The 22,689-nt window shown below is 40.1% G+C and overlaps 1 protein-coding gene across 2 annotated transcripts in view; it reads left to right on the forward strand.

Annotated features, from left to right (window-relative positions):
- MYPN (myopalladin) overlaps positions 1-22,689 on the forward strand; it is a 101,625-nt gene extending 78,936 nt beyond the window's left edge. For both annotated transcript variants that reach the window (XM_004777830.3, XM_013048621.1), the window contains 8 exons: positions 3,965-4,186; positions 5,364-5,513; positions 6,809-6,891; positions 8,104-8,230; positions 9,409-9,616; positions 11,537-11,702; positions 14,089-14,222; positions 17,639-22,689. In XM_004777830.3, the coding sequence (XP_004777887.1) occupies positions 3,965-4,186; positions 5,364-5,513; positions 6,809-6,891; positions 8,104-8,230; positions 9,409-9,616; positions 11,537-11,702; positions 14,089-14,222; positions 17,639-17,808 (1,260 nt within the window). In that variant the 3' untranslated portion in view covers positions 17,809-22,689. The remainder of the gene's footprint in view (positions 1-3,964; positions 4,187-5,363; positions 5,514-6,808; positions 6,892-8,103; positions 8,231-9,408; positions 9,617-11,536; positions 11,703-14,088; positions 14,223-17,638) is intronic.

The raw sequence follows: 22,689 nt of genomic DNA on the forward strand, positions 1-22,689 counted from the left end.
ATCCTCAGTACATACTTATCAGTAGTATTTTTTAAATAACTCATTGAATGTTCTGTTTCTATCATCTCCCAATTAGTCATACTGATAAAATAGTAAATATATAACCAACATGCATACATTCATAGTGAAACAAAGTGTGCATATTTTCATCATATTGCTTCTGTAGTTCTTTGGATCAAATCAATTCAAACATTTATAAATTCTGTAAAATCAGACCCCAAGTTGGTAAAATCAAGTTTGGAGTACACGGAGACAATGTGAATTGTCTCATATATATCACCCACTGTGTTCCTGAAGGTTGGGAGTAATCATAACTTAGAACTATGTACAAAACACTTCTTTGGGAAAATTACTTGATACTTTCAAAATAGAATTCCAGGAATTTATCTCTCCCTATAATAATTCTGACAATGTATTTAACCAGGAAGCTATGATCCTTTACAGGTCAGGCGATAAGAAAAGCATGAGAAAGACTACTTAATTTAGAGCAAGGACTCCATTAAAACAATGGCTAGAGTTGGTATAGAATGACTAGGAGTTTGGGGCCTTAAATGAAACAAGATGAGAAGCTGTAAAAGGCTAAGACCTCCTGTCACCCTCACAAAAACTGCTGTTTCCTGAACCCTAGGATCTGTGTATGAGGTTTGAGAATGATGTGAATTATTCTGTTTGGATGTAGTTTTTAAAATAATAAAACTTCTATTTAATACCTACCTCATATGGTAAGGGAATAAAATGGCTCATTGATTTTACTCCTAAATATCTCAGAAAATAAACAAATGTGTTAAAAAGAAAAATAATATATATTCAGAATCATAAATGCAATTTAAGAAAGAAGAAATACATATTCTTCATGTGATTTTAAACTGGAAAACTAAGAAATATTTCAAATTTGGCAGAACATTTATTGTCTTTATGGAAAATATAGTCATTGTGAAGTATTAGATTGAATCTATGAAATTCTACACTTTTGACCTACAAAAATATCAGTTTCATATTATTCAACCTAATAGGTAGAAAGTTGAAAGCTTTCATGGTTAACTTTTTAAAAACTCTTATTTTTTTTTTTTAAGATTTTGTTTATTTATCAGAGAGAGAGAGGGAGAGAGCGAGCACAGGCAGACAGAATGGCAGGCAGAGGCAGAGGGAGAAGCAGGCTCCCTGCTGAGCAAGGAGCCCGATGTGGGACTCGATCCCAGGATGCTGGGATCATGACCTGAGCCGAAGGCAGCTGCTTAACCAACTGAGCCACCCAGGCGTCCCTTAAAAACTCTTATAATGTAGAAAATAGTCTTAATACTTTTAAACTAGGTTTCAAATTAATAGATGTGAACAATTTTTTGCTTTAGCTGGTTTGAATTATCTGATTAAAAATTAATAAACTAACTTGAGATTAATCACTTTCTCTACCATGAAAGAGCTGTGGATTTATTTTGCTTACCCAGTGTGAGATGTGGCCAAAAGAGGAGGATTTAAAATTGGTTTCAAGAAATTGAAACCAAGGAACCTCTGATTTCTGTATTTCTGTGTTTCATTAGCTCCAATTCTACACAAATTTAGGTGATAATATGTATAAGACAATAACTAAGGGACAAGAGTAATGTGACTTGATAACTTGAGAATACAGCTTATGAGTCTTAAACTCAATCACTCTGCCTAAGACTGGGGGCAGATGTATATCAGTCATGTGCTTCCAAATTTTATTTCAGGAACATCCTAATGCCATCTCCATGGAGCTCACCTAAATTATGAAATTGTGGTTAACTAGAGTCACACACTTACAGAAGGTCTTACCCTCAGCCCAGAGCCAGGGCTCTGGAGTCCTCAGAGATGCAGTTGGAACAAGGGATTGCCCCCATGTCATCCCTGTCTTTGCTCATTATTCAGATACTCATTCAGCTCCTGACATGAAACAGACACTATTCCAGGTGCTGTTGATAACAGTGAGAAGCAAGATAAACAAAATTCTGTTCTTGTGGAGCTAACATTCTAATCCTTAGAGAGATATTCAATCACTCAATCAATAAACAAACAAGAAATATACTGGATAGCAACCAGTACTATGGAGAGTATTAGAATGGGGAGTTCATTTACATGAAGTGGACTGGGAAGACTGCTTTGGGAGGTGACATATAATCTTGATAGAATTCAACAGGGAGAGGGAGTGACTGGAATTCAGGATAAGTCCTAGATTTAGGGTTTAACTTGGTAACTCCAAGTGTGGTCTGAGGATGTGTGGCAATCTGAAGGCTATCATGTCTCCACCTTGGCATAAGCACAGAAACTGAGAGTAACCATTAAGAAATTTTTATAGCAATTTGACAGAAAAACTTTATGCCTATGAATATAATAATTTTTCATGTCTTATAAATTTCATTTTGCTACTCGTTCATTTTTATTTCACTTTATAAAATTACGCATTGGACATTTTTTAAACCTGGTTTTCAAATGGAATATTACACAGCCATCAAAACCCCAAAATCTTGCCACTTGCAACAATGTGGATGGAATTAGAGGGCATTATGCTAAGAGAAATAAGTCAATCAGAGAAAGACAATTATCATATGATCCCACTGATACAAGGAATTTGAGAAACAAGACAGAAGATCACAGGAAAAGGGAGGGAAAAAATGAAATAAGACAAAACCAGGGAGGGAGACAAACCATAAGAGACTTTTAATCTCAGGAAACAAGCTGAGAGTTGCTAGAGGGGAGAGGGTGGGAAGGATGGGGTGGCTGGGTGATGGACATTGGGGAGGGTTTGTGCTATGGTGAGTGCTAGGAATTGTGTAAGACTGATGAATCACAGACCTGTACCCCTGAAACAAATAATACATTATATGTTAATCTTTTAAAATCTGGTTTTCACCAAAGATAGTGCAAGAAACACTGGCTTAACTATTTAACCAAGTAGATGAGTCATGGCACCATTTCCTGAGATGGGGGCAAGAGTAGGGTAGAAGCATCTCTGGGAGACAGAAATCAAGTATGCTAAGTTTGAGATGCCCCTTGGGTGCCCAAGCCATGATATAGAGTCAGTCGCTGGGTATATGACTCTTATGATGTACAACAGATCATCAGGTATATGAATTTTGTGGAAAGATCAGGCTGGAAGATATGAATTTGGACTCATCAGCATACAGAAATGAGATATGATGAGACCACCTACCTAGGTCTAGGAACTAGCAAGGGAGACTGATAAGGAACAACAAAAGAAAAAGAAGGAAAACCAATAAGGTGTCATGAAAGCAAACTGAAGAAAATATTTCAAGAAAGAGAAAGCAGTCATCCTTGAGAGATCAGGTAAGGTAAGAACAGATAAGTGACAACTGGATTTGGTGAATTTGGAGACCCTGACAATAGTAATCTCAGTGGAACAGTGAGAACACAAGCTTAATTGGAGTGCATTAGTGAAAGACTGGGTGACAAGCAAATGATCCTGTAAAAATACAAAATTATTTCAACTGGTTTTGTTGTGGTGAGAGTAGAGAGATGCATATGGAGTCAAGGGAGATTTATTCAAGACAGGTTTCACCAAGTATGCAGATGGGAGTGTCCAGTAGAGACAGGAAGCTGATGATGCAGGCATGTCTCCGAATGCAATTCAGGATAAACTATCCTGCCATATTACCAGATAGGAAGTTCTACATATTGAAATGGACATTAGTAGTAGTAATGGAAATTACATTCCATCTTCATTTCTCTACAGGATGCTACTGGGGCTCCATACTCAAGGTGAGGAATCAGGACTCACTAAGGCAGTTTGGGATTATAGTACAGACACTGGCATCTCCTTTAGTGCTCTGTGGTGAGGAATTGGAAATGGAACATGCCTGGTTTATTGGGTTTCCATGATATATATTTACCATCTGAATCTAAAAAGTTCCATCCTCAAATTATACTGATAGACACCTTCTTTCTCACCCCTAGAATTGAAACTGAAACATGTTTTCCATCTTGACAGGAGTACAAAATTTCAAGCTTTGAGCAGAGGCTGATGAATGAAATAGAGTTTCGCTTGGAACGTACCCCTGTTGATGAATCAGATGATGAAATCCAACATGATGAGATCCCCACGGGCAAGTGTATTGCTCCGATCTTTGACAAAAGACTCAAGCATTTCCGGGTTACAGAAGGCTCTCCAGTGACATTTACCTGCAAAATTGTTGGAATACCTGTTCCAAAGGTAAGAGAAGTTGACCAGCTGGTGGGCCAACCAGCACAGAACCGCAGACAGTGCCTTCCAGAAAGTCTTACCAGATTCTAAGAAGTATCTACAGAGGGAATAAAAACCACTACCAGAAAAACTAACAAAGCCCAGATAATTTCACTAAAATGAGACAGTCAAGGATAAGATCGTTAAATAATTAGACCCAAAATAAATCAGACTTATGGGTAAGTTAGAATTTAAATAAAAGTTTAAAATAAGCTACTTAGTCATAATCCTCCACTTTGGGCTATTGATTCTCTCAACCACCAAACTCACTAAATTGATATTTTTCTTTTTATTTAACACTTACTGAATACCCACAAAGGACCTGTTGTTGCACAAAGTAGCTATATTTGTATCATTACTGTCAGGTTGGTAAATGCTGAAAATGTCGTATCATTATCACTGACTGCAGAAAAATCTTATGAGTCACCAGATTTTTTTGGCAGTCAGCTGAAGGAAGGATTTACACCGGTATGGCTGTGGTAGGGGATCTCTCTGCTCTACTTGCACAAACATTAGCATGGTGTTATCATGTATGGTTAGGTAACTAGGAAATGTGGAGGAGAACAGCTGCAGCCAGTACTCTAACCCCCTGCCTTTGAGAGATCTCCTTGATACATGCAGAACTCAACATGAAAAATTATTTATTTAAATGTTTGCCAGACGAGAAATTTAGCCAGTGAGTCCTGGCCTCCTTCCACTTGGTATAAAAAAACCATACTATCCTTTCAGGTAGAGTAAGCTATTGTAGACCTGGAGATCTGTGACTGCAGAAGACTTGAGCTTTTAGATAGGATAAAAGCTATCCTATCTATATAGGGGGGAGGAAGTTCATGCTCCTGGTTTTCATCATTTTGTTTATGAAGACATGTCTATTCCTTGGGGTGACTTTTTAAGTAATTATGAAGTACAATAGAAAGAGTCAAAAGCTTTATCTCAATCTTAAATCATACAGAATTTTTAACTTAAGTATTGTATATGTATAAGTGCAGGAGCCTATTACACAGACATTTTTAAAAATATTTTTTTCAATGTGCTTTATAAGGGATGGGGCTCTTACAGAGACGCCATTGCCTCACCCTTCTCCCTACTTCATTATCCTCAAAAGATGTGCAGAACAGTGTATGTTCTCGATTATCTTTCATTGCAGGTTTACTGGTTCAAAGATGGGAAGCAGATTTCAAAGAGAAATGAGCACTGCAAAATGAGGCGAGAAGGAGATGGGACGTGCTCTCTGCACATCGACTCCACCACCGGTGATGATGATGGCAACTACACTATCATGGCTGCCAACCCCCAGGTGGAGAAGCAGGGTTCTGCGCTGTGCTGCACTGAGGAAGGAGCACTTGATGTCATTGTGAATGAGACCTTGAGAAGTGCCAGTTACTAAGGATTGCTGAGGAAAATGAATGAGGAGCATTGTGATTGTGTGTAACTAGAGCACAGCTTAAAAGACCAGTTAGCCATGGATGGGTCACTCAAGTCTTGGGCCTTTGTCAAAGGACATTAGAAATATCTGTTCACTATGTCCCAGATGTACTGGGCTAAATCTTTTATTTATCAACTCATTGACTCTCTTAAAGAGTCTATAAATCATTCTATTAAAGAATGATTTTTTTTTTTTTTTGGTAAAAGTTAGAAAGCCATAATCTCTCACTTTTCTTTTTTATTTTTTTTAATTTTTTTTTCACTTTTCTTTTCTTAATGTGATTTAGGATCAAGACTTATAATTCCTCTAAAAGATATGACAGAATAAATATCTTCAGCTACTACTAGAATACAAAGTGTAGAGCTATAATTTCTATTCACCCACTCTCCTTATTAAACTGTTAGTTTAGGGACACCTGGGTGGCTCAGTGGTTTAAGCCTCTGCCTTTGGCTGAGGTCATGATCTCAGGGTCCTGGAATCGAGCCCTGCATCAGGCTCTCTGCTCAGCGGGGAGCCTGCTTCCCCCTCTCTCTCTGCCTGTCTCTCTGCTTATTTGTGATCTCTCTCTCTCTGTGTCAAATAAAGATATAAAATCTTTTTAAAAAAATAAAATAAAATGTTAGTCTTGAGGATAAATCTCTATTAAGAAAAGTATAAAATACTTGGCCATAGTCTCTGCATGTGGCTGCAGATAATGTTCATGGACAAGAATTTGAATTTTTTTACATTTGTGTTCCATTCATTTCTCAGCTCAAAATAAAAGTCATCACAATGTTCTTTGAATTTTTTCCCTGGACTATTTTTTTAAAATATTTTATTTATTTATTTGACAGAAAGAGAGATCACAAGTAGGCAGAGCAGTAACAGAGAGAGAGGGAGAAGTAGGCTCCCTGCTGAGCAGAGAGACCAATGCAGGACTCGATCCCAGGACCCTGGGACCATGACCAGAGCTGAAGGCAGAGACTTAACCCTCTGAGCCCCTCTCCCCTGGACTATTAACAGTGATTTAAGGAGTCATATTTTATTGTTTTCATCCCTCACCCTCAAGTTTTCTTGTTCATAATCGTTGGCCAAAAGTTTCAAAAGGGTTCCAGTCCAGAAAAATTTATATAAATTGAAAAAAAAAAATGGGGAATTCTCTTATTTTAAATTCATTTTTGTTTCAGGGACGAATCAGCTGTTCTGGCCACTTGATGGTACAAAGTTTGCCCATTCGCAGTCGACTAACATCTGCTGGTCAGTCTCACAGGTAAAGACAGTAAGAATCTCCCTTCTCAAGCCCCTCCCAAGCACCCACCTACCACAATGAGCATCAAAGTGTTGGGTCTACAAATTGTTACTTAAAATGTAGTCCTGTACCTGCAGCATCAGCATCCCTTAGGAGATTGTTACAAATGTGGAATCCCAAGCACCACCCCCCAGACCTACTGAATCAGAAACTACATTTTAATAAGATCCCTATGTGACTTATAAGCACATTAACTTTGGGACCCACAGGTCTGTCACACACCCTTGATGGCTTAAAATTTGTGACCATCTGTAGCACCTGTGCAAATAATTTATAAACCAGAGTCTTTGAATTAAATTACCATATTTTCTTTAAAAAAAAAAAAAGAAACTGTTAATGGTTATGTCTATAGATTGAATATTTTTGTTGCTATTGTCCCCAGTATGACAATTGACTCTAACACAGCAATTGGCTTTCTCTCTCTCTGATTTTACTAACCACTAAGAATTTAGAGCCTGGCTTCCTCTTGAGTCTGATGGTGCCACAAAGTCTTAGCAAAGCATTCCATAGTTGCTGACATGGGTGAATTATATTTGACTTACCAAAGGAGCAAAAATAGTGACCCATGTTTCAGATACAGTATTTCATCACCGCTGCAACTATACCTTCTTCTTCATTTTTTTTCCCCCCCTTCAAGAACAGCTGTTACTGTTGGTCAGTCTTAACCAGTTTAAGTTCCTGATCATCTTTAATAGTCTGCCATAATTTATAGCCAGGTTAAATTTTATTACTCAGAGACACAGGGATTGCAGCTGCCTTGTTCTGGGTAATAAACAGGACTTGTCTGTTGGCTCTCATTTGAGATTCGACTTGAATACTGATTTATTTGTTTATTTTGAAACTTTTGAACAACTGGTCAAAGCCCAGGCAAGGGGAGCTGAGCCACTTAACCCAGAATGACTTCAGAGAGAAAGAAGCTAAAGCCTGTTTATTTAATTACAGATCTCATAAGATAATCCTACAGGGTATGAGATGCTTACCACCTTGCTTTTTACATAAGCTTCACACCATTATTTATTATTTTATCATTTGTTTACAGTCCAGCAGCCTCCTTCCCTACCCCACCCCCAAAATACCTGTTCTCCAGAGTCTATTGCCATGCGTAAATGCTTGCTGTTATAGGTTTATAGATTGGTTTCTGTGCTTAATGCCTGACCTTGCTTGTTTTTGTAGAGGAAGGTCCCGAGCACAAGAGAGAGACAAAGAGCCCCTACAGGAACGCTTTTTCCGACCACATTTCCTTCAGGCTCCTGGGGATATGGTAGCTCACGAGGGGCGCCTCTGTCGTCTGGACTGTAAGGTAGACTCTAGTCCTCCTCCTTGGTTCCAGATATGTTCACATTTTGCATTTGTTTGACTTATTTTTTTGTATTTGTTTTATGTTTTGTTTAGAGAAAGAGGGACTGGGGAAGCGAAAGAGATCACTTCTTCTCTCACAAAGCTTTTTCATTACATTTAATCCCAGACAAAAAAAATTTTTAATGAAAATTTTAAGTCTTTATACCTTAATAAAATTACATTGGTGTTGTATCAAGTTGACCCTGCATTTGTAAAAGACAACCAAGGAACTGATTTAATTCAGACATTTTCCATGTAGTGCTGGGAAAGTCTTCATTACTATAAAGCCAAAAGTGTGATTTTTGCATCCTTGAAGTGAGTGTCTGTGACATATAGGCTTTGAAAAAATTATAGTCCGGAAAAGATGGCTCTGAGGTGGTTTATGAAAACAGAAGTTGGTTTCTCATACGAACCAACATCCAGCAGCTTTAGCTATTCTGCATTCTAATTCTTCAGCCAGAAACTGTTCAGCGGAGCAGCGTGGATATCCCTCAGTATGAAGAGAAACTTAGGTCACCTCTTGCCCTCCAGACAATGATTCAGAATGCTATGGAATTTTTAGATGCTAAGTGGTAAAGGCTTGAGGTTAATCATTCGTAGAGGTGGTTCTTACTCTGCTGCCTAAATAATATTTGGGATTGATTGTTACTTCTTCCACCCTAACCCCTGAAAGATTCCCAGCCCGGTCCCATTTCTAGAGATTCTGACTTAAGAGAGTAAGTGGACATTGGCATTTTCAAATGCTCCCCAAGTGATTGTAACACAGAGAAAGGTCTGAGAACTCTAATGTCTGTCCTTTCCTTGGCTGCCTCTCGCTGATTCTCAGGTATGTGAGCAACATACCGTCTGTGAAACTGACTCTGCAGACCTATTTTATCTATCCATTTAGTTTTTATTTTTTACTTATTCTAATCTAAAATATAATCATCCCCTGAATTTGGGGTCAAACTACTATACGATTTAAATTAATACGGCCACTCACCCAGCCCCTCTTGTCCTGATGCCCCTACAGAGAGGTTTCTCTCCATCCCATGTTTTTTCTCACTACTTGGTGCCAGACAAGGATGAAGAATTCAGCCACCAAATAAATCTGCTTGTCATCAATCTGTCATTTGCCTCAGCTGTCCTGTTATTTATTAGGTGAGTGGCTTACCGCCCCCAGAGCTGACGTGGCTGCTCAATGGCCAACCGGTGCTACCAGACGCCTCCCACAAGATGTTGGTCAGAGAGACTGGAGTCCACTCTCTGCTCATTGACCCCCTCACTCAACGTGATGCAGGGACCTATACATGCATTGCTACCAACAAAACCGGACAGAATTCCTTTAGTCTGGAGCTCACCGTAGTAGGTAAGGTTGGCTTCCGGGACCCCCAAGCATAACTCCCTTTAAAGTTATTGCCCAAATAAGCACAACCTCTGGCAGAATTCCTTAGTCCTTTGCCCTATCAAGTTTCATCTCCTTTTCTCCTTCACTGTAGTAAGGGCCATACTTCCTACATTGCTTACGAAGACCTATCAGTAAAAACACAATATAGTATCTTATGCATATATGCATGCAGTATATGGGAGCCATTGTAATAGTTAATCAATTAATTAGTATATTGACTACACTAAATTCAAGTCACTTGCCCTACCGTTCATCACTATTGGAACACACCAGATTCTTGTCCCTACTTCAAGTTTCCATGCCTTTGCTTCACTGATCCTTCTTTGCCTAGGAACATAGAATATAACCTTCTTTGCCTAGGAACCTCCTCGACATTTGAATTAAGCCTTCTCTAAGCCTTAGAGAAGGCTTAATTCAAATGTCACCACCAAGGCATATCCTCCTCCGTTTCCTTAGCACTTAGAAAAGGAGAGACTCCTCAGAGCACTTGCAGCCTTCCATGTATGATCTATGATCTCCTAACTCAGACATTCTGACTTTTTCTGTGTCTCTCTAATGTCCGACTCAGTGCCTGGAACATGCACAGTGCTCAGCAAATGTTGAGTTGATAACTAAACAAATGAACCTTTACCTTTAAGGCGACATGAACAAAACACTGTAATGCCTACAAAAAAGGACAACAAGTCATCATCACTTGCTTGATACCTGCTCTCGGGGCAGGAGTCCAACCAGAACTAGATTTCAGAATATACGAATTCTAGTGCTGAGCTTCCTCCCATGTGTGGCCCTTACTGGAAATCAGGGGACTTCAGCATACTATCTTCTCTATAGGCTTGTAACTGCTCACCCCATATATCTTTTTCTTTTTCTCACTCTTAATTTTCTCTTACCCAACAGAGTAGGAAAAGCTCTTCCTGCAAGGATATATTGATTGCAAGCTTTTACTTTTCCCCCTAATATTTTGCAAATATTGACTCTGGAATCCTGAAATATGAGGTATCTTTGCCTTATCTGGTTCTGGCCCTCCACCCCCCAAAAAGACTTCCTTAGGAAGCATACTTAGTGGGTTTTTTTGTTTTGTTTTTAAGTAGTGTACTTCTGGGGCACCTGGCTGGCTCGGAGGAGAGTGCAACTCTTGATCTCAGATCTCAATCTCTTGAGTTCAAGCCCCATGTCAGGTGTAGAGATTACTTGAATAAATAAAACCTTTAAAAAAAAAAAGTGTAGGGGCACCTGGGTGGCTCAGTGGGTTAAGCCACTGCCTTCGGCTCAGGTCATGATCCCAGGAAATATGAGCTCTCTGCTCAGCGGGGAGCCTGCTTCCTCCTCTCTCTGCCTGCCTCTCTGCCTGCTTGTCATCTCTCTCTGACAAATAAATAAATAAATAAAAATCTTTAAAAAATAAAAAAAAATTTTTTTAAAAGTGTATCTTTTTCCTGTAGCTATAAACTTCTTCAAAATAAAAGTTGAGGGAACATGAATACACCTTTTACAAAATCATCTCCTCTAGAAAAGAAAAAGGATAGATTCAGTACATAAAATCTGTTGTTTCTCAAAATTTACTGTTGGGAATAAAAAAGACTCCTTAAATTCCACAACCAACATTTGCACCCCCCCACCCCACCTGCCCAGTGGACCACCCAGATCCTGGAGTGTTGTCTCTCACACAATATGCAAAAGAGAGTGCCTCATTCCTATTTTTATCCCTTCCAGAGCTTTTATAAAAGCAATGATATTCACTTCAGGGTATGAGAAGTTTGCTGAAGAGGAGGTGAGGTGGGGGTGGGGGGCACTCTGCTAAGTTCCAGAACTGTAATGAGTTTGAAGCATGAACCTCAAGGCACTTATTATTCAAACAAGAATGGCCCTTCTCTCATTCAGCCAAAGAAGTGAAGAAAGCACCCGTGATCCTGGAGAAACTGCAGAACAGTGGAGTTCCCGAAGGCCACCCCGTGAGGCTGGAGTGCCGGGTGATAGGCATGCCTCCACCTGTGTTCTTCTGGAAGAAGGACAACGAGACTATCCCTTTCACCCGAGAAAGGATCAGGTACAGGCCCGTTCCCGAGTTCAAAGGGACTTCCAAGCTTGGTGGGACATCCTAGGCACCCAAATAAGTCTGTCGTCTTTTGAATCTTGCTTCTTTCACTTAGCATGATGCCTTTGAATTTTGTCCATGTTATTGTGCATATCAAGAATTTATTCTTTTTTGTTCCTGAAAGGCAGGCCATGGTATAGAGGTCCTACAGTTTTAAACCTTAATTTTTTTTAAACCTTTAATTTTTTTCAGGATTAATTAGCAGGGCTTTTTTTTTTTTAAACTCAGTTTTGTTAACATACAATGTTACATTAGTTTCAGGTGTACAATATAGTGATTCAACAATTCTGTATGTTACTAAGTGTTCATCCCAATAAGTATACTCTTAATTCCCCTCACCTGTTTCACCCATTCCCCCATGCCCCTTCACTCTGGTGACCATCTGTTTGTTCTCTATAATTAAGAGTCTGGTTTTTGGATTGTCTTTTTCTCTTGTTCCTTTGTTTTTTCTTAAATTCCACATATTGGTGAAATCATATGATATGTGTCTTTCTCTGACTTACTGACTTCTTTCAGCATTATACTCTCTAAATCCATCCGTGTTGTTGCAAATGGTAAGGTTTCATTCTTTATGGCTGAGTAATATTCCTCTGTATACACACACACACACACACACATGCACACACACACGCATATACATACATTCTTTATCCATTCATCGATGTATACTTGGGTTGCTTCCATATCTTGTTTGTTAGTTTCTTTCTTTCTTTCATGCCTTTATCTGGTTTTGGTATCAGGGTAATGCAGCCTCATAGAATGAATTTGGAAGTCTTCCTTCCTCTTCTGTTTTTTGGAATATTTTGAAAAGAATAGGTATTACCTCTTCTTTAAAATTTTGGTAGAATTCATTTGTGAAGCCATTTGATCCTGGAGTTTTATTTGTTGGCACATTTTTTATTACTGATTCTGTTTCATTGCTGGTAATCAGTCTGTTCAAATTTTCCATTTCTTCCTGATTCAGTATTGGGAGGTTATATGTTTCTAGGAATTTATCCATTTCTTCTAAGTTGTCCAATATCGGCATTTAATATTTTATAATATTCCTTTATAATCTTTTGTATTTCTGTGGTATTGGTTATTTCTCCTCTTTCATTTCTGATTTTGTTAACACTTTAATTTTTAAGTTTAAAATGTATAAGGAATTTGTGAGGATCCTGCATATTTTTTGTTACATATCTTCATATTAGTACCCAGGAAATCCCTTTGACAGTAAAAAGCTAAAATAAAATAAAGCAAAACAAAACATTAAGGCAGTAACTCCTTTTTTATCCATCACAACAGGGTTACTTTCAAAATAACTCAGGATCCAGTTTCCAACAATGGGTCCCTTGCTAGATTTCCTCTAATCAACCTTATCTTTGCCATTTTGATTTTATACCACGAGGGGGCAAGCAAACAAAAGCAGCTTATGTACAAAAGTTTCTACTGAGATTTATTTCTTCACAGTAAACTGTATTTGTTCCAGAGGATGTTGTAGCTGTCAAACTTTACAGGATTTTGGCATCTAAGAAGTCTACATATATATAGGTCAACAATTTTTTCTGGTAAAACTCACGCAAGCACAGAAAATATTCTTGAGTTAATGCTTCTTTCTAAATTAATGTAATGTGTTGGGGTGACTGGCTGGCTCAGTCAGTACAACATGACACTCGATCTTGGGGTCATGATTTCAAACCCTATGTTGGGTGTTAATAATAATAATAATAATTAACATAGCAAATTAAACCCAGCCTGAAGTTCTAGTGTAATTATCCAAGACTGCAATATGCAGCCAAGGGTAAGAACTACTGATGTGGATGAAACAGAAGGAATTTGCTCCTGAACTGTATTAAACTAAATCCTACACGTGCCCAATTGGTTACATTAAGAAATAACCCTTCCAGGCTAACAATACATCTATGCCTGAGTGTCCAATCTGGTTTGGAAAAGAGATTTTTCTGGACTTTGGTTGTGACAAATGGGGGCCCTTCTGGTGAGGAGAACAACCCCACGAGTGGGAGAGCAGTGGGCAGGGCAAGAATGAGTCTCTGCCTGGGCTGTCAACCCTCCTCTGGGCCTCACTGGGTTAACCTGCTCTTTTGTAACTCCATTCCATTGTTCAGTTTGCCTTTGATAACTGCTTTATTTTTTTATTTATTTTTATTTTTTATAAACATATAATATATTTTTTGATAATTGCTTTAAACTGACTTGCCCATCCCTCCCCTTAGGGTCAGGGAGGAGAGGAGATGCACTGTACTGCTGGATTTTCCCCAAGAGTTTCCCTGAACCCTGAACTGCTCAAGGCCTTCTCTGCCCCCAGGTACAATGCAGATATGTTCTCTTTTTTCTCCAGTATGCACCAGGACACAACAGGGTATGTCTGCCTCCTCATTCAGCCAGCCAAGAAATCCGACGCTGGATGGTACACGTTGTCAGCCAAGAATGAAGCTGGCATTGTGTCGTGCACTGCGAGGCTGGATATATATGGTAGGTGTAATGTCCTCAGTTAAACATCTGTGTGTGATAGATAGCTTAAAGCAATTTTTTTAAGGATAGGTATGGTATTTTTCCATAACTGAACTCGTTAGACTATATTTTAGTGCTTAAGCGATGGATTTTTAAAATCATTTCATCCTAGTCGCCTCAGGGCTTTTGTACACTTTTGCATTTTACTTTGAGCTTAAGCTTCTTCAAAAAAAAAAAAAATGTCCTATAATGTTAGGAATTACAATTATTTCAGAGTTTAACTGTGTTTATGTTTTTGATCATCCAACATCGCCTGTTGTCTCCTTAATACCATGGGCCACCCACTGGAACTCCATCCCCACTGCCTGTCATTCCTCCCAAGCATACCTCCACGCAGCAGAATTTTCCTGTCCCCATTCATCTGTTAATTCATTCCGCAAATATTTATGGTGCCAATCCCACAACCAGACTAATAATAGAGAGCTGTCCCAATAATAACATCAAATGATGTTTGTATAATGACTTATAATTTACAAAATGGTATCCTTAGACCCTCCCAATTATTGCAACTGTTGTCACCCTCCTCTAAATGCTAAAGAAACTGAGACTCAGGGAGGTTATGTGTCTATAGCCAGGAGGCAAATGCCGGCTTTTGTATCATTCCTTTAAGCTATGTTTCTAATTTTCAAAAGAATTTAACAAGCTAATCTTTATTAATGTAATGTAATGTACTCTGCTCTTCTTCTCTATACTTTTGATATTAACTGGTATTTTTTTTTAAGGCACATTCCTTAATCCAAAAGGGTGATTCTTTTTCTTCCTCTCCTTTAAAAATTTTTTTAAAGTAATTTAATAATTAATAAATTTCTGGGATGCCTGGGTGGCTCAGTTGGTTAAGCAGCTGCCTTCGGCTCAGGTCATGATCCCAGCGTCCTGGGATCGAGTCCCACATCGGGCTCCTTGCTCAGCAGGGAGCCTGCTTCTCCCTCTGCCTCTGTCTGCCATTCTGTCTGCCTGTGCTCGCTCTCTCCCCTTCTCTCTCTCTGATAAATAAATAAAATCTTAAATAATAATAATAATAATAATTAATAAATTTCTTAATCACTACTGGCTCAACATGAGCAACCAGAATAACAAATAAGTCACTGTGTGTAGAACCTGAGGTCCCAACTCTTCATAGGTACATACTAGGAATTCCCTTTTCTTTTTTTTTTTTATTATTTATTTATTTATTTGACAGAGAGAAATCACAAGTAGATGGAGAGGCAGGCAGAGAGAGAGAGAGAGAGAGGGAAGCAGGCTCCCTGCTGAGCAGAGAGCCCAATGCGGGACTCGATCCCAGGACCCTGAGATCATGACCTGAGCCGAAGGCAGCAGCTTAACCCACTGAGCCACCCAGGCACCCCGGAATTCCCTTTTCTTAGTACCATACAGGAAGAGCCTTGGCCTGCTATTTTTTCCCTAGGTCTAATATTTGGAGGCAATATATAGTCCTTCAATTATTTTCCCTTATCTTTGGACTTGAAAAGAAATTCAACTGTGAGGGACGCTGACTCTAACGTACTTTCCCCTGGTGAGGGGGTGGGGAGAGAGAGGCCATCGATATATTTAACCTAGGCGAAGTCCCCTATCCATTTCATCCATTTCCCCACGTCAGAGGGAGATAGCTCTCCAACTAAGAGACTCAGTACCAATAAGTCCTGAAACTGATAAATCTCGTCCCAATCCTGCATTCCACTTCCCAGTTCAGTTTTCCAGGCTCACCTCTCCCAGGCTCTGTCTTGATTGAGCAGCACCAACAACAGGGGGTGCTGTCTCCTTGAATAGAACTTGGGAATGGAGGAGGGGATGGACTTGGGCTGAAATCAATCCCCTACCCTCTCCCCGCCACCACCACCACCACCACCACCACTTCCTGCCTCTCTAAGGAATGGGGAAAGCAGGTGAGCTTCCCTCTCTCACCTAAAATAGAGCTTCTGATAGAAGCAACTGTCATAGTCTGGTTAAGAGGTTTGGAGCAGAGACTTGACTATTCACTGTGGCCTCATTGAGGGCCTGCTCTTCAGTGGAATCGCTGTAAGTTTTGTCCTCACTTCGGTAGCTTTCAAAACTTGATTTATCCACCCACTGATAATCTGATTATTATCTAAAAACTGATTATTATCTAAAAAAACTGATTCAAAATAATGAACTCAACAAAGGTCCAGTTTGTAAAAGTATGCTCAATAGGTCCATAGCTTTCTAAGATCCAGAGTACTCAGTTTCCCCACCTGGTGCTCTCCCTTCTCCACACCAAGGTCCCTGGAAACCCAATCAGAAGACTGCTTCGAAATTTCCGAATCAGACACAATAGGAGGGACAAAGCAATTTGGATGGATAGTTCATTCAGGCATGTTCAAGCCTAAGGATCATCTCCTTTAGACAATGTTTGCTGAACATGGAAATTCTAATATGTTCTCTTTTGTCCCTGAATCATGGTTGATTGCACATAAGTTACTTTTCAGTCTTCTTGCCATAAACTCATTTGAACCTGAATAAGGGGGTGAATGGGTAGTGGCTGATTAGTGATTAGGGTGTGGGACAGGTACTTTTGGAGGCCTGGACCTATCTTTTGGCTTCCATTACCTCAGGTTTCTTGTCTCTGCCTTCTGAAGTACCTGCCCTTGAGAGCCTACAGCTCTTTCTACGCTGCCGCTGCCCCTGGGAGACTCCATGCTAGATCAGTGAGAGGGGACGTAAGAGGAGATATTTTGATAAATCACCCTACACATTGACTCTTTTTATTTTTTAAGATTATCGATTTATTTATTTGAGAGAAAGAGTGAGGCAGAGAGAGAACACAGGCAGGGGGAGCAGCAGAGGGAGAAGCAGGTTCCCCACTGAGCTGGAAGCCTGATACGGGGCTCAATCCTAGGACCCTGAGATCATGACCTGAGCCAAAGGCAGATGTTTAACTGACTGAGCCACCCATGTGCCCTTTTTTTTTTTTTAAGATTTTATTTATTTATTTGTCAGAGAGAGAGAGAGAAAGGGCACAAGCAGGGGGAGGGGCAGGCAGAAGAAGAAGCAGGCTTTCTGCTGAGCAGGGAGCCTGACACAGGAGTTGATCCCAGGACCAGATCCCAGGACCCTGGCATCATGACCCAAGCTGAAGGCAGATGCTTAACCAACTGAGCCACCCAGGCATTCCCCATACAGCTACTCTTATAGTCCCAGATCGTGGGATTTGGAATTAGGAGCATAAGAGGTTCACCAGCCCAGTTTGCCTATTCCTGGCAGGGAAGGAGAGATTTTTTGTGTGTGCTTTGCAAATGATGCTTTTCAGACCCAGATGTATTTCACAGAAAGTGTTTGAATGAGGACAGAATACACCCCTGCCCTGTACCCACTCGACTGCATTCCCTTGATTGTAACATGTTATTTGGTCCATTTTCCAGCTCAGTGGCACCAGCAGATCCCACCGCCCATGTCGGTCCGGCCCACTGGCAGTCGCTACGGATCTCTCACCAGTAAAGGACTTGACATTTTCTCTGCCTTCTCCTCCATGGAAAGCACAATGGTGTATTCATGTTCTTCTCGGAGTGTAGTGGAGAGTGATGAACTTTAGGAATGTCTGGGTGCCGGCTGTGTAAGGGGGCAGACTGTGGAGGGGGAAGGAGGACAAGCCAGACACAGCGGTTTCCAAGCAACTGGATTTGAGTGAGTTCCCATGCTGCTGGACCCGTGGCAAGAAGTGCTTCGAATAAGTCAGCTGGGGACTCTTGCTATCTCAGCTAGGAGAAAGATGTAGGGCTGTGCCTTTTAAAGATTCCAACAAAAATGTGAGAAGATGATAACAGATGAACCAAAGATGTCATGAAGTCATCCACTGCTTTGGGAAAAAGCTAGCATGCTCCCCTGTCCCCTGCTATGTTAGGGATATTTATGCCCTATTAGGAGTAATGAGGGGCCATATGTTTGGACTGAAAGGAGTTAGACAGTAGTGAACTTAGGAATCACTAACTCACCAAACAATTAAAGGGAAAAGGTGGGGAGGTCTCCATTACCTTTCATCAGTTAAATCTGTAGCAGTAGTTTTGATGGATTCATTTAATCAGCTTCTACTTAGCCTTAAGAGATCGTGCCATACGACTCACAGATGTGGAGAAGCACTTTTGATTTACTTATCCTGAGTGTACTGAGCCACGTATTAAGGTGCCAAAATGTGCTTGAGATACCAAAAAATTCACTGAAACCCTCAATATTGCACAACACACTTGTTCGATAGCCAAAACAAGGCCCCATTAGCCTGTCTGCTTCATTTTCTTTTGGATATAATGGTGAGTGGTTTTGCTTTCTGACTTTATACATCCCCAAATTCTAGAACTAAAAGGTTGCTAGTAAACCAACCGAAAAGAAAGCTTCTATGGGGTCACTTTTAAAGCTACTAGCTTCATTGCCGCTTGCAAAATATGCAAGAGTTGTCATCATCTGCCCCTCTTCTCTCCCCAAAAGGCTGGAAGTGTATGAGGCAGTGAGGGAGGAAGAGATGCCAACAAGGAAAGGAAGTAATGGGAGAGTGTTGTTTTTCACTTGTCCTAGAAGAGCAGTGGGTGTGGAAGGAGACATCTCTAATAGGTATGAACTGTGTTTCAGATAATTTGCATTTTCTATATGGAAAACATCATGCTAAAAAAAAAATCATGCTAACCAGGAAAGTGGGAGGAAAGGGGAGTATGCATCTTTGTTCTAACCCACCTATTCAAAACCTGCCTCTTAAGCAATTTTTAGAACTAAATTCACTACGATTATCCCCAGTGCCTAGAAGAGTGCTTAGCACTGCGTAGATATTCAATAGATATTTGTTGGATAAATGAATCTTATATTAGATAGAGAAATCTGCAATTCACACAGCAGTCCAAAAACTGCCCTGGGAATGGTCCTCACAGCACAGCTTGCTCCAGACTCCCCTGTGAAATGAATTGGAGGTGTCTGTTACCAATTCCTGGTGTGCAGGTGTCTGGTGTTCTCTGAGCCAGGCACCCTCAGCTAGTATCTAACTCCAATGAACAAATAGTAGTTGTTTAGAAAGGTTTGAAATTTTCTTCACTTCAAGGCAAGGACTTCCAGTATAAAAATAAATTCATTCACTCAAAAAAAGCATTTGTGTGTCTACTCTGTATAAGATGCTATGCTAGAGACTTATGAATAAGACACAGTCCCTGACCTCAAGTTGCTTACAATCTAGTAGGGGAGGTAAGATGTAAGGCATAATGAGTGCTGCTTTGGGGGGGGGGGGATCTATTCTTTATCAAATAGAAGTTTCCAGTTCTCTTCACCCTATTTTTTTTATGACTCTGAAATCATCTTAATATTTTCAATCTTTATTTCTTAATGAAACAAATGCCACAGCTTACATCACTAAGAAATAAAGGTTTCAGTCAATTATTCAGTGATATTATTAGATTTTTGTTTTCTTTTTTCATGTATTCAGGAGCAATACTAAAAATACAGGCAACTGTAATGACAGCATACGTTTCATGCAGAATGCATCCTATAAAATATTCTGTTTCCGGGTTGGCTTCTATTATGGAATCTCTTCTACCCAAAGAGGACTTTCTAACTCCAGGATTGTTCCTTCTCGGTCATTCACCTGACCTTCCTATCACATATATTTCTGTAGACCCTAAGTAGTTCTCCTATAAAAGGATATTTTTCACCTCTGTATGTCTTAGCTTTCTAAATACTTTTTATCTGTTGCCTTTTAGTGTTCACCAGAGAATTAGGATGAGTATTATACTTGACCACTGGATGGCGCTGTCTAACCTAAAATATAAGAAACCTAAAAATTCCTGAAATTGGAGACACTGGATTATGTCAATGCAGGATTTCTGAACCTCAGAATTATTGACCTTGTGGGGTGGATCGTTCTTCATTGCAGGGGCTGTCCTGCAAAGTGCAGGATGTTTGGTAACATCACTGGCCTCTAACTGGATGTCAGCAGTATTAGCAGCTGATCCCCACGTTGTGGCTACCCAAAATGTCTCCAGACAATGCCATATGCTTCCTACCAGGCAGAGTCCTTCACTGTGTTGAATAAATCAGTTCCCTGCTTTGGGAATTCCATTAGAAGTCAATTATAATGAGGGATACGTATATAAGAAATTTTGGTTCGGCTGGATATGTTTGGACTCAACATGTCCCAAATCAGATTCATCATCTTCCCTTTCATAAATCATTCTTCAGCCTCGTTTAATGATTTCTACTAATGGCTCCATCACATTCTTAGCGATCCAGATAAAAAGCATCCAAGTCACTTTTGCTTCCTCTCGCCAATCGATCAACAGATCCCATTAATTCTATTATTTCTTCTACATTCAGCCCTTCCTTTCCATCCCCCTGCAGTTCTCCAGTTCAGACTTGCATTACTTTATTAATTTCCCTCAATATTTCTGATTTCAACCATAACAAAAGACTTCTAAGTGGCCTTTCTGCCTCTGTTCCTGCCATTTCTCCCATTCAAATCCAGTCCAGATCTCAGTGTCAGCTCTTTCTTCCTGAAGTACTGCTCTATTCATACTCTTCCCCAATTTCAAACCCCCAGTGGCTCCCTGGAGCCAATCAGGTACCCCCTCTTCTGCCCTGTTGTATTCAAGGCTTATTCCAATATGATGCCAAAACTTTTCAACCCCTTCCTCAGAAAACACACCCAATATGGCAGCAAACCTAACATAGGCCCCTGCTTTCCAGCTCCTTGCCTCTCTGTCACTTCTGCCTTAGAAGACTCTCTCTCCCCAGCCTCTACCCATGGCAATCTTAGCTGTTCCTTAAAGCCCATCTAAAAATGCCACTGCCTCTGGGAACTATTTTCTGATCCCCCAGGCCCCACCCAAATACATTCTACTTTCTTTGAAAACTTATAGCAAGTTTCTTGAATCTAGAAGAAGAAAAGATGGCCTTGTATAGTATTTTATATAAAATATAGCCTCTCTATACCTGCCTGTTCCCTCTGCTTGCACTAGCCAGTCTTGCCCACACTAGGTTTTAGCTACTGTTGGGATGGACTGTGTCGAAGTTTGTCATGTACCTTATACAGAGTAGGCACTCAATAAATATTCATTGACCTAAACTGAACTTCAAATTTCTAGGTACGTCAGTATGTTCCCATACAAAGTGAACTGAGACTAGAGCAGTGGTTCTTAACCTGGGCTGCATATTGGAATCTCCTGAAGAGCTTTTAAAAATCTTGATACCCAGGCCACAACCCCAAATCAGTTAAGTCATAAGCTCTGGAATTGTGGCATAAGCATCAGGATTTATGAAAGCTTCCCAGGTGATTGCAAAGAGCAGCCGCATCTACGGAGAGTAATTTCAGAACTTACCCAGAAAGGTCCAAGGGGATGCAGAGAGCATAAAGCTGTAGTTTGGGCACCTGGTGAAGAATATATTCCCCTCTGTGGTACATGCAGTGCATGCCTAGAAAGTAGAAATAAACACACACTTTGGCCTTATTGGACCCTCCTATTTTGTGCAACACTCTTAGACATGTAGCATTCATGAAGCCCCCAGAGGAAGCTCAAAAACCTGCAAAAATGGACCAGGGAAGGAGAGAAAGTTGATGCAATTTGTCTGGTCCTTTGTTTCTAAAAGTCACACAGGTCCCATAAGCACTCTCCTCTCCAAACAATTTGAAAGGCTTTTCTTAATTTGATTAGTTGTGGAAATGGAGATCAATGTACCCTTCTCTTTTTATTCCTCACTTAATTTTTGTAACATTCAATGAGAAATTGAATAGTTGAGAGACCAGAAGTAGATAGAGCTAGAGCTCTGGATGAAACGAACCACGGAGAGTAATGCCTAGAGGAGTCAAAAGCTGACTTTTATAGGGACAGGTTAGTTTGAATAATCTTCAAACGACAAATGGGTTGCTTTCCATATGCTCACTTGTAAATTGGTTGTTTAAAACTCAGAATATATTTCCTTTCACCCAAAACACAATGCTAGATTCCCAAGTGAACTCAGTAAACCCAATTTAATTCGTGACTGAGTTACAATATCTATTACATCTGATTGGGTGATGGTCCCAAGAACAGGATCCAGGCAAAGCAGCCCATAACGTAAGAGGAGAAGAGAAACTACTTCCTCCTTTTTTGTGTCTATGATGTGGTCTAAGGTCCTTTGCATCTATCCACCATTCTGTGTTTTTCTCCCCAGATGCCCCGGGCTCCATGTCCTATAACCCCCCTCTGTGGTAACCCATCCCATCTCAGCCTGCCAGCATGCTGCTTGCTCCAAAATGACTTAACTCCAGTTCCAGGCATTTCAGGCCGATGGTCAGAAGAAAGCAGTCCAACTGAATGAATTCTGATTACCTGAGAGTCTTTTAACTTCATAGAGGGGCTGCATTCTTTTTAAGCAGTTGCCTTCTTACTCCCATCAACTTCTAATTGACAGAATTGCTAACAAAGTTTAAAAAAAAAAAAAAATCAGGTTGGGAGGGGGAGGTCTA

Source organism: Mustela putorius, unplaced genomic scaffold, assembly GCF_011764305.1.
Source record: "Mustela putorius furo isolate JIRA1106 unplaced genomic scaffold, ASM1176430v1.1 tig00000698_pilon_pilon_pilon, whole genome shotgun sequence".
Taxonomy (NCBI): Eukaryota; Metazoa; Chordata; class Mammalia; order Carnivora; family Mustelidae; genus Mustela; species Mustela putorius.